Source organism: Podarcis filfolensis, assembly GCF_964270895.1.
Source record: "Podarcis filfolensis genome assembly, chromosome: 18".
Classification (NCBI taxonomy): domain Eukaryota; kingdom Metazoa; phylum Chordata; class Lepidosauria; order Squamata; family Lacertidae; genus Podarcis; species Podarcis filfolensis.
In genome coordinates, this window is record NC_139622.1 from 7,042,247 (window position 1) to 7,054,846 (window position 12,600).

At 51.7% G+C, this 12,600-nt stretch overlaps 1 protein-coding gene across 2 annotated transcripts in view; it reads left to right on the plus strand.

The window, feature by feature from the left end:
- Positions 1-10,707, plus strand: part of SH3GL1 (SH3 domain containing GRB2 like 1, endophilin A2) — a 52,601-nt gene extending 41,894 nt beyond the window's left edge. Inside the window, exons 7-10 of one of the 2 annotated variants that reach the window (XM_083594802.1) lie at positions 405-508; positions 3,084-3,208; positions 4,925-4,978; positions 6,555-10,707. In XM_083594802.1, the coding sequence (XP_083450928.1) occupies positions 405-508; positions 3,084-3,208; positions 4,925-4,978; positions 6,555-6,754 (483 nt within the window). In that variant the 3' untranslated portion in view covers positions 6,755-10,707. The remainder of the gene's footprint in view (positions 1-404; positions 509-3,083; positions 3,209-4,924; positions 4,979-6,554) is intronic. The other variant, XM_083594803.1, reaches the window with a different exon arrangement.
- The last annotated feature ends 1,893 nt before the right edge of the window (positions 10,708-12,600 follow it).

Here is a 12,600-nt window from a genome sequence, read left to right on the forward strand (position 1 = left end):
CCCGTTGCTCGGTCCCTGCTCCTGCCAACTTAGCAGTTCGAAAGCACGTCAAAGTGCAAGTAGATAAATAGGTACCACTCCAGCGGGAAGGTAAACGGCGTTTCCGCGCGCTGCTCTGGTTTGCCAGAAGCGGCTTAGTCCTGCTGGCCACATGCCCCGGAAGCTGTACGCCGGCTCCCTTGGCCAATAAAGCAAGATGAGCACCGCAACCCCAGAGTCTGTCACGACTGGACCTAATGGTCAGGGATCCCTTTACCTTTACCTTACTGACGCACACCCACCAAACCCGAAAGTCAGTTGCCCTGTTGTTACCTTTTCATTCAGCAGCCTAACAGCCCACGGATAGAAGCTGTTCTTTACCCTGTTGGTGTGACTAACCAGTCTCTTTTTCCATTTTACTGCAGATTGAGCAAGTCAGCCAGCTGTCCGCACTTGTAGACGCCCAGCTGGATTATCACAGGCAAGCAGTGCAAATCCTCGATGAGCTCGCAGACAAACTGAAACGCAGGTAAACACTACTGTGTGTGGTCCGGTCCCCCCCATAAAAAACACACACAAATCACTCATTTTGCTGCAGAATGCACAATTCGGCGTGCAGTCCACCGCTGTGGAACTGTCATAATAATAATAATAAATTTTTATTTATATCCCGCCCTCCCCAGCCAAAGCCGGGCTCAGGGCGGCTAACAACAATAAAATAATAATACATTCTAAAATCATTTCATTATAAAATCAATTCAAATCAAATTGATGGCAACCATTGGGCTAGAGTTCTGTGAAGATTGCCAAAGGAGGGAGTCAGGCTGTGCCCTGGCCAAAGGCCTGGTGGAACAGCTCTGTCTTGCAGGCCCTGCGGAAAGATGTCAAGTCCCGCAGGGCCCTAGTCTCTTGTGACAGCATGTTCCACCAGATCGGGGCCACGGCCGAAAAAGCCCTGGCTCTGGTTGAGGCCAGCCTAACCTCTCTGTGGCCTGGGACCTCCAAGATGTTTTTGTTTGAAGACCGTAAGTTCCTCTGTGGGGCATAGCAGGAGAGGCGGTCCCGTAGGTACGAGGGTCCTAGGCCTTATAGGGCTTTAAAGATCTTGGGCGTCATCTAATCCCACTTTTCCAACAGTATACTGCTCAAAGTGGCTAAAGAGAAATTAATCCAGGGACGGCCCGAACACGAGGCGGGCTGAGGAAGCTGCCTCGGGTGGTGCAACGCCAAGAGTTAGTGCCCCTGTGGACACTCTGCCACCTCCATTGCCAGTGGAGAAGTGGCGGTGGCTTCCGGCGCGATCTTGCGGAAATCTTGCCAGAACCTGCTGCCATGCAACCCAGGTTTTGCCTCGGGCGGCAAAGCATGACAGGCCCGCCCCTCTGTTGATCAGCTAGCAGGCTATACCTTAAAAATCACACACCAGGCGGATAAACAAAGACTTAAGTCATTGCTACAGCAGCGGAGAGGTCTCACGGCCCTGCGCTGTGCTTTGAAGCCCCGCCATTGGGGCTTCAAAGCGCAGCATTGCCCGATACCATATTGACATCAGGTGAGAAGCCAGAAAAAGTCTCCCACACGCTGCCGTACAGATTCCCTCACTCCCCAGGGAGTCTTGCAGCTGAGTAAGGACTTTTTATTTTATTGAGGCCTCCCAAGTCAGTTTCTATCTCATACGGCTTAAGATATTTCAGCCGGACGTTCCTTTCACGCTTCCAGTGTAGAAAGTTGGGGACATTGATATAAGCAAGAGCTGATAAATATTCATGGGAATAACTTGCATTTGTGCCTTTCTGTCTTCCTTAAGCTTTGAATAAATGGCGTGGAGAGCCATTCTGGCCCAGCAGGGCAGATCTTAATGTCCTATAACTTGCCTAGAATCAGCGCTCCACAGTTTAAGGGTACTGCTTTCCTCCTGAGCCAGTCCCAGGGTAGTGGTTTGAGTGCCGGACTCTAACCAGGGAGACCAGGGTTCGAATCCCCACCTGGCCATGAAGCTCACTGGGTGACCTTGGGCCCCTCGCTCACTCTCAGCCTAACCTACCTCGCAGGGTTGTTGTTGGGGGATAAAATGAGGAGGGGGAAAACCATGTAAGCCACCGTGAGCTCCATGGAGAAAAAGGAGGGGTTGTTGTTGTTGAGTCGTTTAGTCGTGTCCGACTCTTCGTGACCCCCTGGACCAGAGCACGCCAGGCACTCCTGTCTTCCACTGCCTCCCGCAGTTTGTTCAGACTCATGTTTGTAGCTTCGAAGACACTATCCAACCATCTCGTCCTCTGTCGTCCCCTTCTCCTTGTGCCCTCCATCTTTCCCAACATCAGGGTCTTCTCCAGGGAGTCTTCTCTTCTCATGAGGTGGCCAAAATCTTGGAGCCTCAGCTTCACGATCTGTCCTTCCAGTGAGCACTCAGGGCTGATTTCCTTCAGAATGGAGAGGTTGGATCTTCATGCAGCCCATGGGACTCTCAAGAGTCTCCTCCAGCACCATAATTCAAAAGCATCAATTCTTTGGATGATCAGCCTTCTTTATGGTCCAGCTCTCACTTCCATACATCACTACTGGCAAAACCATAGCTTTTACTAATCAGACCTTTGTTGGCAATAAATAAATAGAAATGAATAAAACCATCTCCCATTGACCAGCTGTATATTTCCTTGACTTTACTCTTTTAAAACGTGCGTTTAAATGTGGTATTGGCTGTTGGTCGTGTTTATAATCATTTGTATTTTAAAAGTAATAATCAAGTGAGTATTTTTAAAAAAATGGGGTAGGGGGAGTCTTTTTCGTCAATTGCAATACAGTCGTACCTTGGTTTTCAAACAGCTTTGTTCTCAAATGTTTTGGCTCCTGGACGCCGCAAACCCGGAAGTGACTGTTCCGGTTTGCAAACTATTCTTGGAAGCCGAACGTCCGACGGGGCTTCCGTGGCTTCCGATTGGCTGCAGGAGCTTCCTGCAGCCAATTGGAAGCCGCGCTTTGGTTTCCGGACATTTTGGAAGTTGAAGGGACTTCCGGAATGGATTCCGTTCGACTTCCAAGGTATGACTGTATTTGAAACTTGCTTTAATCTTGCTCCTCATGGCAAATCTTCTTCCTTCGTCCAGAGTGAGGGACACTTCCTCGCGCCCCAAGCGAGAATACAAGCCGAAACCGAGGGAGTCCTACGAGTTTGGAGAGAGCGACCAATCCAACGGCGGCTTTTCCTGCAACCCCGCCCCCAAAGTCTCAGGTAAGGGCGGGGCCAAAGTAGCCGCCTCTGTTTTTTGCCAAAAGAGCTCAACATCCGGATTTTCACTTTTTGAAATCTGGCAACCCTGTTTAAGTACACAATGGGTTGTATTCCACTCTAAAGTCTACTCTGAGTTTTCTGCTGCACAGACAAGGCAGCATCTCACCTGAGGGTCTGGAGAGTAGATTTGAACGGGATACCCGGGGGTGAGATCAATTCTCCAGCGGTTGCAGTGTCAAGGCGCACTGTAGCATGGAGTGCTTGGATTGTGATTCCTGAATTGCAGAAGGGGGGGGTTGGATTGGATGACCCTTTGAGACCCCTTCCAACTCCGTAATGAATGAGCTAGCCCTCCCATCAGCCCTGGCCACTATGGTCCAGCGTAGCCAAGGCTGACGCAAGTCATTGACCAACTGGTGTTTGGAATGAGCTAGTTCCAAAATTTTCGCGGAACCGGTTCAGAAAAACCTACTTGCGCCTAACGAACAGTTCCCAGAATTGCTGGATGGTTCACCTTGGGCGTCGAACTTTGAACAATTTCTAGTTCACACCTTCAAGTTCATTCTCTTATACGTTGGTTTTTTTAAGACCCTTTGGGCCTTGGAAGGTTAAAGATCATCACTGGGGGCAGAGGGAAATAAATTAAACCGTGTGTGTGTGTGTTTTAAAAAGTTTTCTTAAGTCTTCTAAAGTGCCGTATTTTTCCGTGTATAAGATGCCCCCTACATTTGGGGACCCCAAATTTAGAAAATGGGCATATGCACTATCCGTGTATAAGACGCCACCCCCCACCCCCCAGATTTTTAACCTTATTTCAAAGTTTTAAAAAACCTAGTCTTATACACAGAAAAGTACAGTATACTTTATTTTTCAACACAGCAGCTTGTAACATTCTGAATGCTCGGGGGGGGGGGGGCGTTGCGCAGGATTATTTTGATGGCTTAATAATAATAGCAATAACAATTTATTATTTATACCCCGCCCATCTGGCTGAGCCTCCCCAGCCACTCTGGGCGGCTTCCACAAAGACCAAAAATACACTTATGATGTCACACATTAAAAACTTCCCTGAACAGGGCTGCCTTCTGAATGTCAGGTAGTTGTTTATCTCTTTGACATCTGGTGGGAGCGCATTCCATAGGGCGGGTGCCGCTACCAAGAAGGCCCTCTGCCTGGTTCCCTGTAACCTCACTTCTCGCAATGAGGGAACCGCCAAAATGCCCTCGTAGCTGAACCTCAGTGAATGATGGGGGTGGAGACGCTCCTTCAGGTATACTGGGGCGAGGCCGTTTAGGGCTTTAAAGGTCAGCACCAACACTTTGAATTGTGCTTGGAAACGTCCTGGGAGCCAACGTAGGTCTTTCAGGACCAGTGTTATGTGGTCTCGGCGACCGCCCCCAGTCCCCATTCTAGCTGCCACATTCTGGATTAGTTGCAGTTTCCGTATCAGGATCCGTGCAAGGGTTCCCCCTCTCTCTGCATTGTGTCCTCAGCTTGGGGGGGGGGGATAGCAAAAGCAGATCGCACATCCCCTAACCTCTCGCTTCCATGGCTGTCCGTTGCTGACCCAAGCACCTCCTCACTAACAGACCTTCCACCACCCTGCAACTTTCCCCCGTCCCAATTTGTTTCCCGCGCCTCACATTTTTGGGTGTTTTGCATTAAACGTTTTGTAAGCATGTCTGTGTTTTTGTTTGTTTCCGTTTCTGGGAGCAGCTTCTTCCTCTTTCCGATCCGAAAAACCATCGCGGACCCCCAGCAGGATTTTTTGTGAGTTCCCTCCCCTGCTTTGAAACCGCTCCTCTCCTCTTCCTCCTCTCCCCATCCCATATCCCTTGCACGGCCTGTTCCCCTTCCTTCCTTCCTGCTTCCTTCCTCCATCCTCTGCCTAATCTGTTGCTGGCGTTCCCGTCCCGAGGCTAATATGATTCCCCACCTCTAAAAACACCCTCTCTTAACTGGAGGCTGTGCACTTTTGAGTCTTCGCAAGTCACTCTCCGCATGCAGGGATTTCGGTGCCCGTTGCAGAGCTCGTTTTGCAAACCCAAGTTCGTAGTCCTCATGGTCAAGAAAACAGAAACCAGGGCGGCACGGCTAGCCTATCTGAGACCACCTTCTTGCTTTTCCTGCATGCAAAATGCCCCAGAATTTCAAACTAAAGGGATCAGGTAGCAGGTTCGATGGGGAGGCGTATGAAACCCTAGAGAAACGGCTGCCAGCCAGAGTAGGCGAGTCAGAAGAGCTATGAGTCAAGCTCAGTGTTGTTGGCTGTTTTTGGAACTACAATTCCCATCATCCCTGACCACTGGTCCTGCTAGCTAGGGGTGATGGGAGTTGTAGTCTAAAAACAGCTGAAGACCCGACTTTAGGAAACCCTGGTGGAAGTCCTCTGTCCCCAAGTTCCTGCCTCATTCTGGAACAGTTAGCAAACCCTGGTTCGGAAGGAGCCAGGGTTACTTTTTAACCATGGTCAAAATCTAGGGTGCAGGCCTGCCCAGTGTTTTTGAACCCAGTGTTTCCCCAGAAGTTACGGGGAAAGGCTGTAACGCCAGGCTTGATCCCCACCGGCTGCATGCAGAGCTGGGGAAAGACTGAATCTCTTGAGAGAGCGGCTGTCGCTCCTTGTAAGCTCGATGGGCCCAGTGGCCTGACTCACTCCCTACGGTCCTGTTCACCAAACTGTGCTGCCTTCCTGTGTTTCGGCTCTCCATCGGCATTCCCACTCCCCCGGCACCAGCTATTGTTGGCTCGTTTTACCCACAAATTGCCTAAAGGGCCGTGGCGATGGTTCTATTTTTATTCCTTTAACACTTAGGCGAACAATAGGAAGCCAAAGAGGAAAGCCTTCATAGCCATTTCTGGGAACTAGCTTACTGTATTTTTTGCTCCATAGGACGCACCAGACCACAAGACGCACCTAGTTTTGAGCGGGGGAAATCGAGGAAAAAAATATTTCCCCCCTCCCCAGCCCCAAAGAGCAGTGGACAGGCTGCCGCGTCAGTCCCTTCTCCCTCCTGGGGAAAAGCCCACAAGAGCCATGCGAAGCTCTTGGGGGCTTTTCCTGCCTGCCTCCCCCCTGCATTCGCTCCATAGGACGCACAGACTTTCCCCCTTGGTTTTTAAGAGGGAAAAAGTGCGTCCTATGGAGCGAAAAATACGGTAGCTTTGTAGGAGAAGCGCAGGTTGAATCTAGATCTGGAGATCCGGAGCAGTAGGATTTCCCGGTTTAGGGAAGGAGGAGGTAGTGGTGGGGCTTGTCGTGCATGGTGCATTGGGTGGTGGTCAGCGGAGAGGCGATGCCCCTGCCCTAACTGACCCCCCCCCCGCTCCCCTTTGAATTCTGCAGCTGCCCATTTGGACCAACCGTGTTGCAAGGCATTGTACGACTTCGAGCCGGAGAACGACGGCGAGCTGGGCTTCAAGGAGGGCGACATCATCACGCTGACCAACCAGATCGACGAGAACTGGTACGAGGGCATGATCAACGGCCAGTCAGGCTTCTTCCCCCTCAACTACGTGGAAGTTCTGGTCCCGCTACCTCAGTGAAGGGGGACACACACACACACCCCTCCGCTCTCAAGCCGACTGCATCCGTTCTTCCTCTTCCTTCCTCTCCCGCCCCTTCTCTCCGCGGCCTCCCGTCCACCTTTGCACACCGACAGGGGGGCGAAAAAAGAGAGAGGCTGAGGGCCTACTCCTCCTCCCCACCCCTCGAACTTACATTCCATATACCCAACACTAATCCCCCGTCCAGCAAGCAGGAATGTGTGTGTGTGTTATTTTGGGGGGTAACTGTGCTCCTATCAGTATCCCGGCCTGGCGGAGGTGATGGGAGCTAATCTGTTTGACTGGAGCAATGCACAAACTGACCTTCCTGTCTCTCCTCCCTCTCTCTCTCTCTCTCTGCCCACCTGCCCGTTCTTTTCCGGGGCCTGGACCAAATGGGGGCCCTGTGCTTTGCACGCTTCGGCCTTCCGGTTTTGGTTTGCGATCTGGGCTCTCCTTAACGGCCCTGCCTTGGTTGCGTTTTTTTTTTTTTTGGTCTCTCCACCCCGGGCGAAGCACACACTGCCCACAGCCCCATTGTAGGGGGAGGCAGTCAGCTGCGATTGTCCGAGTCGTCTTCCTTGCGCAATTGCAGAAATCACCAGGCTGGCCTGGGGAACAGCCCTCTGCGGCAGCATGTGTGTGTGTTTGTGTGTGTGTGTGTCTTAGAAGCACAAAGCAGCTCAACGAGATGAGAAGTCACAGCCTTTTGCCGCGGGCCTGGCTCGTGTTAAACACTACCAGAGATCTTCTCCTTTTCCTCCTAATACCCGGGGCACTTGCACCATCAGAAACACGTCTGATCCCTTTCAAAATTTAAAACCCCTTTTTAAGTCATCTCAGGGTTTCTCTTCTCCCCCACCCCCCAGGCTTGGTTTGGAGCACGTAACCTGTGCACTAACACTGGACGGTGTCGTTTTAAAGGCACGTTCCCCCCTTTCATGGTTTTCTGGAAAGAGTGTGCAAGTCCCAAAGGCTTAGCCTTTTCTCCACCTCCCCAAATAACTTGGCCACAGCTGGCCAGCTGAGCGATGCCCTCTCTGTTCTCCGATTGCCTGACATTGCACCAGTTTTTCCCCATCTTCCTTGCTGGGGAGGGGGTCACCGTTCCCCCCTGGCAACAAGTTTTTAAGGGACCAGGCGGGCTCAATTTCAAAAGTGTGGGAACAGCCTCCGGGGAAGCCAGCAGGTCTTATGCGAAAAACCTCGCCTTACCGCCGCAACGGACCAGGCCTCCTCTTGCCTCACACCCAGTTGCAGGACCTTCTAAGCACACGACCCTCCGTGCGTTTTCTGTCCCCTCTCGATGTGCCTTGTCCCCTGCTTCCTCTCGAACGCTGGGTTCCAGTTCAGAAAGAGAGGAGGGGAGCGATTTGTACTCTTCCAGACCCCCATCCCTTTATTCCAAGCCGATGTCTCCAAAATACGCCTCTCCCTTTTGTAGTCCTCTGGCTTCCAGGCTCCGTCAATTCCCTCTAGGAAGGTTTTCAGAAGTCCTCTAGCCCGTCTGGCCAAAGAGTTGTGGGGGCCAAGTGTCCCAGAATGTGTTTTCTAATGAGCCTCCTTAGCTGCACTGCCTCAGTTTCCGGACTGTAAAGTAAGGGGGTGCCTTGCAGATGTTGCTGGTCTCCACCTCCCATCAGGCCAGCAGTGATGAGTTGGGAGTTCAGAAACATCTGGGCGGCGCCCCTGTTTAGCTACCCCTGCATGCAAGGTGCGGCAGTCTTACAGAAGCATTCCTTCGGGGGGAGTCAGACTGGGAGAAAGTGAGGCCCAAACGCCACCCCACCGCCTCAAACGGCCCCCGGTTATCGTTTATAGTGCCAGGGTTTGTGTTCCTGCGAGTCCACGATCCCAAAACTGAGCCGTCGCCTTGGCTAAGCCAAAGGGTCTTCCCTGAGAATCACCCACGTCGAAACCAGCGTAGAAGTGGATGCAGAGAAGCCCAGGAGGCTTCACTTAGAGGGGAGATATTGGGGGGGGGGGTGGAGCATCTTTACAAAAGGGCACACTGGGGCAGCGTCCCCTGACGCTTGCCTTTTTTTCTCCCTGACGCACAAGCTTTCTACATGCGGGGAGATTTTCTCCACACACCGTTCAAAAACCCTTTCCCTCCCAATAAGCAGCAGATAAGTCTGCAGTTTGGTGGTGAAAGCCCATTCTGCAAAATATATCAGAGGCGCGAGGCCAGGCAACGCTGCTGCAGTTCAATTTTTGTTTTGTTGTGCGAGGTACGGCATTGGACCATGGCCTTGCGAAGGGGCAGGCACACTCAGCCCTCAAACAAGGCGTCCGCCGTGATCGTCTTCCTACACTCCCCTCCCAAATATATAACGTTCCACTTGGCGTTCCCGTCCAGCAACAGAGAGGATGTATGGCTTCCGTGCTCCTCAGCCCCCAAACTCCCTTGCCCCCCAGTTCTGCAGCGAAAAGCAATAGTTGGGCCAACTTCTCCCAGCTTTGCAAACACCCTTCCGTAATTCTGACCCCCTTCCCTGTCTTCCTAATGTCTTCATGTTCTTCCACTGCGGGGCAGTGGTACTAAACACAGTTTTGAGGGGCGGGGTGCGTTTACGGTTCTGCAGTCTGCTCCTTCCCCCACAACCCTTCGTTTCTTCGCTGGGGGGGTGGGTCGGCAGAGGCAGCGATGCCCTTCGTCTTTCCAATCCCAACCACTCAGAGGGCTTTCGGGATTTCACACACACATCCACGGCGTTCCGGGCAGGTGGACAGAAGGCCATTGCTCTGGCTTTCCCCTTTTTTGGGGGCGGGGAGGCTCTGGGTTCAAGTGCACAAAAGGACTCTCTCTTGGGAACCCCCTCTATTTTGCCAGGGGGCCCTGGCAAGGCTTACTTGCACGGCCATCTTGTTTTTCACAGTGCACCAAAACAACATCGCAAATGGTTTTGGGGGGTGCGATGGAGGGAGGGCTGTGCTGGGATTTAAAAGGGGGCTGGACCCAACTCTCTGGCACAGCTGGTGCTACCCAGGACCGTTGCACCCCGAGGATCCGTGGTGCCGACCCGGGGGGGGGGGTTGGCAGAGGACCACGACAAGGTGGTAGACTGACCCAGCCTGTACCTATGAATTGTAGGGGGTGGGCTTTCTGACCCTCCACCCACCCTCTCAGAAATAGCCTTTTGTCTTTCTCCTTTCTCTCTTTCCTTCCCCCGACATTTCTCGTGCACATTCTATTTATATAGCTATATCCCAGCCAACTTATTCATAGTTAATTTCTCTCCCTTGTCCAGCGGAGAGTGTCGGGGTTTGGAGACGGCTGGTTTTCGCCCGCGATCGCCTCTCCTACAAGCTGCTTTATTTTTGTCCCCCCCCCACACACTTCACTGTCCTAACTTCAATATCCTGTTTAAATATTGTTGTAATATCCACCCTCCCCTCTACGCATTCATATAGTAAGATAATGTCATACGTTTTCCCCCTGACGTGACTCCCAAGGTATCGTCTGGCTGGAGTGAAAAGTTTGGTAGTCCATGTCTTCAGAACCTCTCTTCCCGCCCTTCCCTAAATTCACTAAGAAGCTATTTTGGGGTTCCAGACCCAATTGTGTGACGTGTGTGAGGCTGTTTTGCACCCCAGACTTCCATTCTCTCCCTCCCCCCCCTTCTCCCTCACCCCAAATATTTACCAGGACCACAGGAAGAACGAGCGAAACAAAACAAAACAAAAATATTGGGGAAGGGGCTTTGTAAATAACTAGCTTTTTAATCTGTAGCATTGTCACGCCAGGGCATAAATCCTGGCGCTTGTTCCGTTGGAGTGAAGCAAGTCTCTCTCTCTCTCTTTACTTACTCTGGACAATTTTATGTGGGGGTGGGCATGGGAAACACATCTTATTTTGTTCTTGTTAATGGGTTTATTTCTCCCCTTCTGTTTTGGAATAAAAAAAAACATGAAAAACCTTGTATCCTTGAAATAAAAAAGTATTAAATGTTTGAAGGCAGTGGGTTGTTGTTGTTTTTTCTTTTTCCTTTTGATTTTGGTGCCGTTCCTTTGTGCCATTTAAAAGAGGAATGGGGATCCTGCGGGGTGTCAGTGGACTCCCATCTTCCCCGGCTGGCCAGCAAAGCCATTCCTCAGGCATAATGGGATTTGTAGTCCCAACAGGGCCAGGTTCAAGGGGTTGCTCTTGGTACACGAAGCCTCATTTGTGGGTTTGTCATTCTTTTTTTTTTCAAATTTCAATTGCATATTTCTGTAGAAATGTTGGTAACTGAATTTGGAAAACTGCAGGTGGCAGATTCATTCAAAACTTTAGGGTTGGTTTTTTTGTTTTTTGCACCTAGTACCCAACTTCTCTTTGGGGGGGGGGGGAAGGAAACCTCCTCAAGAATTTATCTAAATCCTCCTTCAAAGTTTGGCAACTTGGTGGCCATCACTAATCTATGTGCTGTCCGAACTGCTTTCCTTAGTCTCTCCTGAATCTTCCAATATTCATCTTCATTGTTACCAAGTGCTAGGATTATGAAGGAGGGAGGAGAGAGAAAAATCTCTCTCCCCCCCCCCCATCGACTTTCTCTGCACCACACATCATTTTGCAACCCTCTGGCTTGCTTCCCCCCTAAACTAAAAAGCCCCAAAAGCCATGGAAGAAAACGACCCAAACCAGCAGCTTCAAATGAAAGAGCTGTAGTCTAGCTTTTCGTGGGTTTGTCATTCTGAAGGATTCAATCACAGGCGACTCCCTGTTTACGCGGGCGTTACGTTCCTGGCTCCTGCATGCGTAAGAGAAATTGCAGGAAATGGGGAGCACCCCGGAGAGTCGTCCTGGCACGGGAGGAGACCCACCCCATCCTGGAGAGGGCCTGCTTATGAGCCGGAGGATCAGCAGAGCTTTGTTGAGCTGCTTCGCCTCCCTGCTCAACAGCTGACATGCGGGGTAGCGCAACAGCAGTTGCCAAGGAAGCCAAAGCCCGGCTTGTCCAGAGACCCTCTCCAGAGCCCAAAGAGGACGTCCTCTGGGCTCTGGAGAGGGTCTTCTCGTGAGCCAGAGGCTTGTTGAGGCTGTTCAGCAAAGGCCTACTGATGCACGGGGAAGCTGAGCTGGTCAAGCAAGCCCTCGCATGAGCCAGAGGGACAGCGGGGCCCCAGTTGACCAAGTGCTCCTCATTTCTGGGCACCACTTGGCAAACAGAATACGTGTGAGCAGGGAGTTGCCTGTACATTCCACAACAACAGAAACCGGGACGGAACTGCCCCATCCCCAGCAGAGGCTGACCAGAGGGAGGCCAGGGCAGGACTGTACATCGGAAAGAGATGCGACAGGCAAATCTCCTCCTGGAGCAGCTTGTTCTGCAGAGCTGTTGGAACCAGTTTGCTGGGATTCCCAGCTCCGGTCATTCCTGCCAGGAGTCCAGAAACATCTGGAGCCTCACAGCTTCTCTACCCGAGAGCCACAGGAACAGATAGATGCACAGCTGCTTTTAAGGAACACAGAAAGGACAAAGCACAGGATGCGGGTGGCGCTGTGGGTTAAACCACAGAGCCTTGGGCTTGCCGATCAGAAGGTCGGCGGTTTCAATCCCCGCGTCAGGGTGAGCTCCCGTTGCTCGGTCCCTGCTCCTGCCAACCTAGCAGTTCGAAAGCACGTCAAAGTGCAAGTAGATAAATAGGTACCGCTCCGGCGGGAAGGTAAACGGCGTTTCCATGCGCTGCTCTTGTTCGCCAGAAGCGGTTTAGTCCTGCTGGCTACATGACCTGGAAGCTGTACGCTGGCTCCCTTGGCCAATAAAGCGAGATGAGCGCCGCAACCCCAGAGTCGGCCACAACTGGACCTTATGGTCAGGGGTCCCTTTACCCTTTAAGGACAAAGCAAGATTTTCACCAAC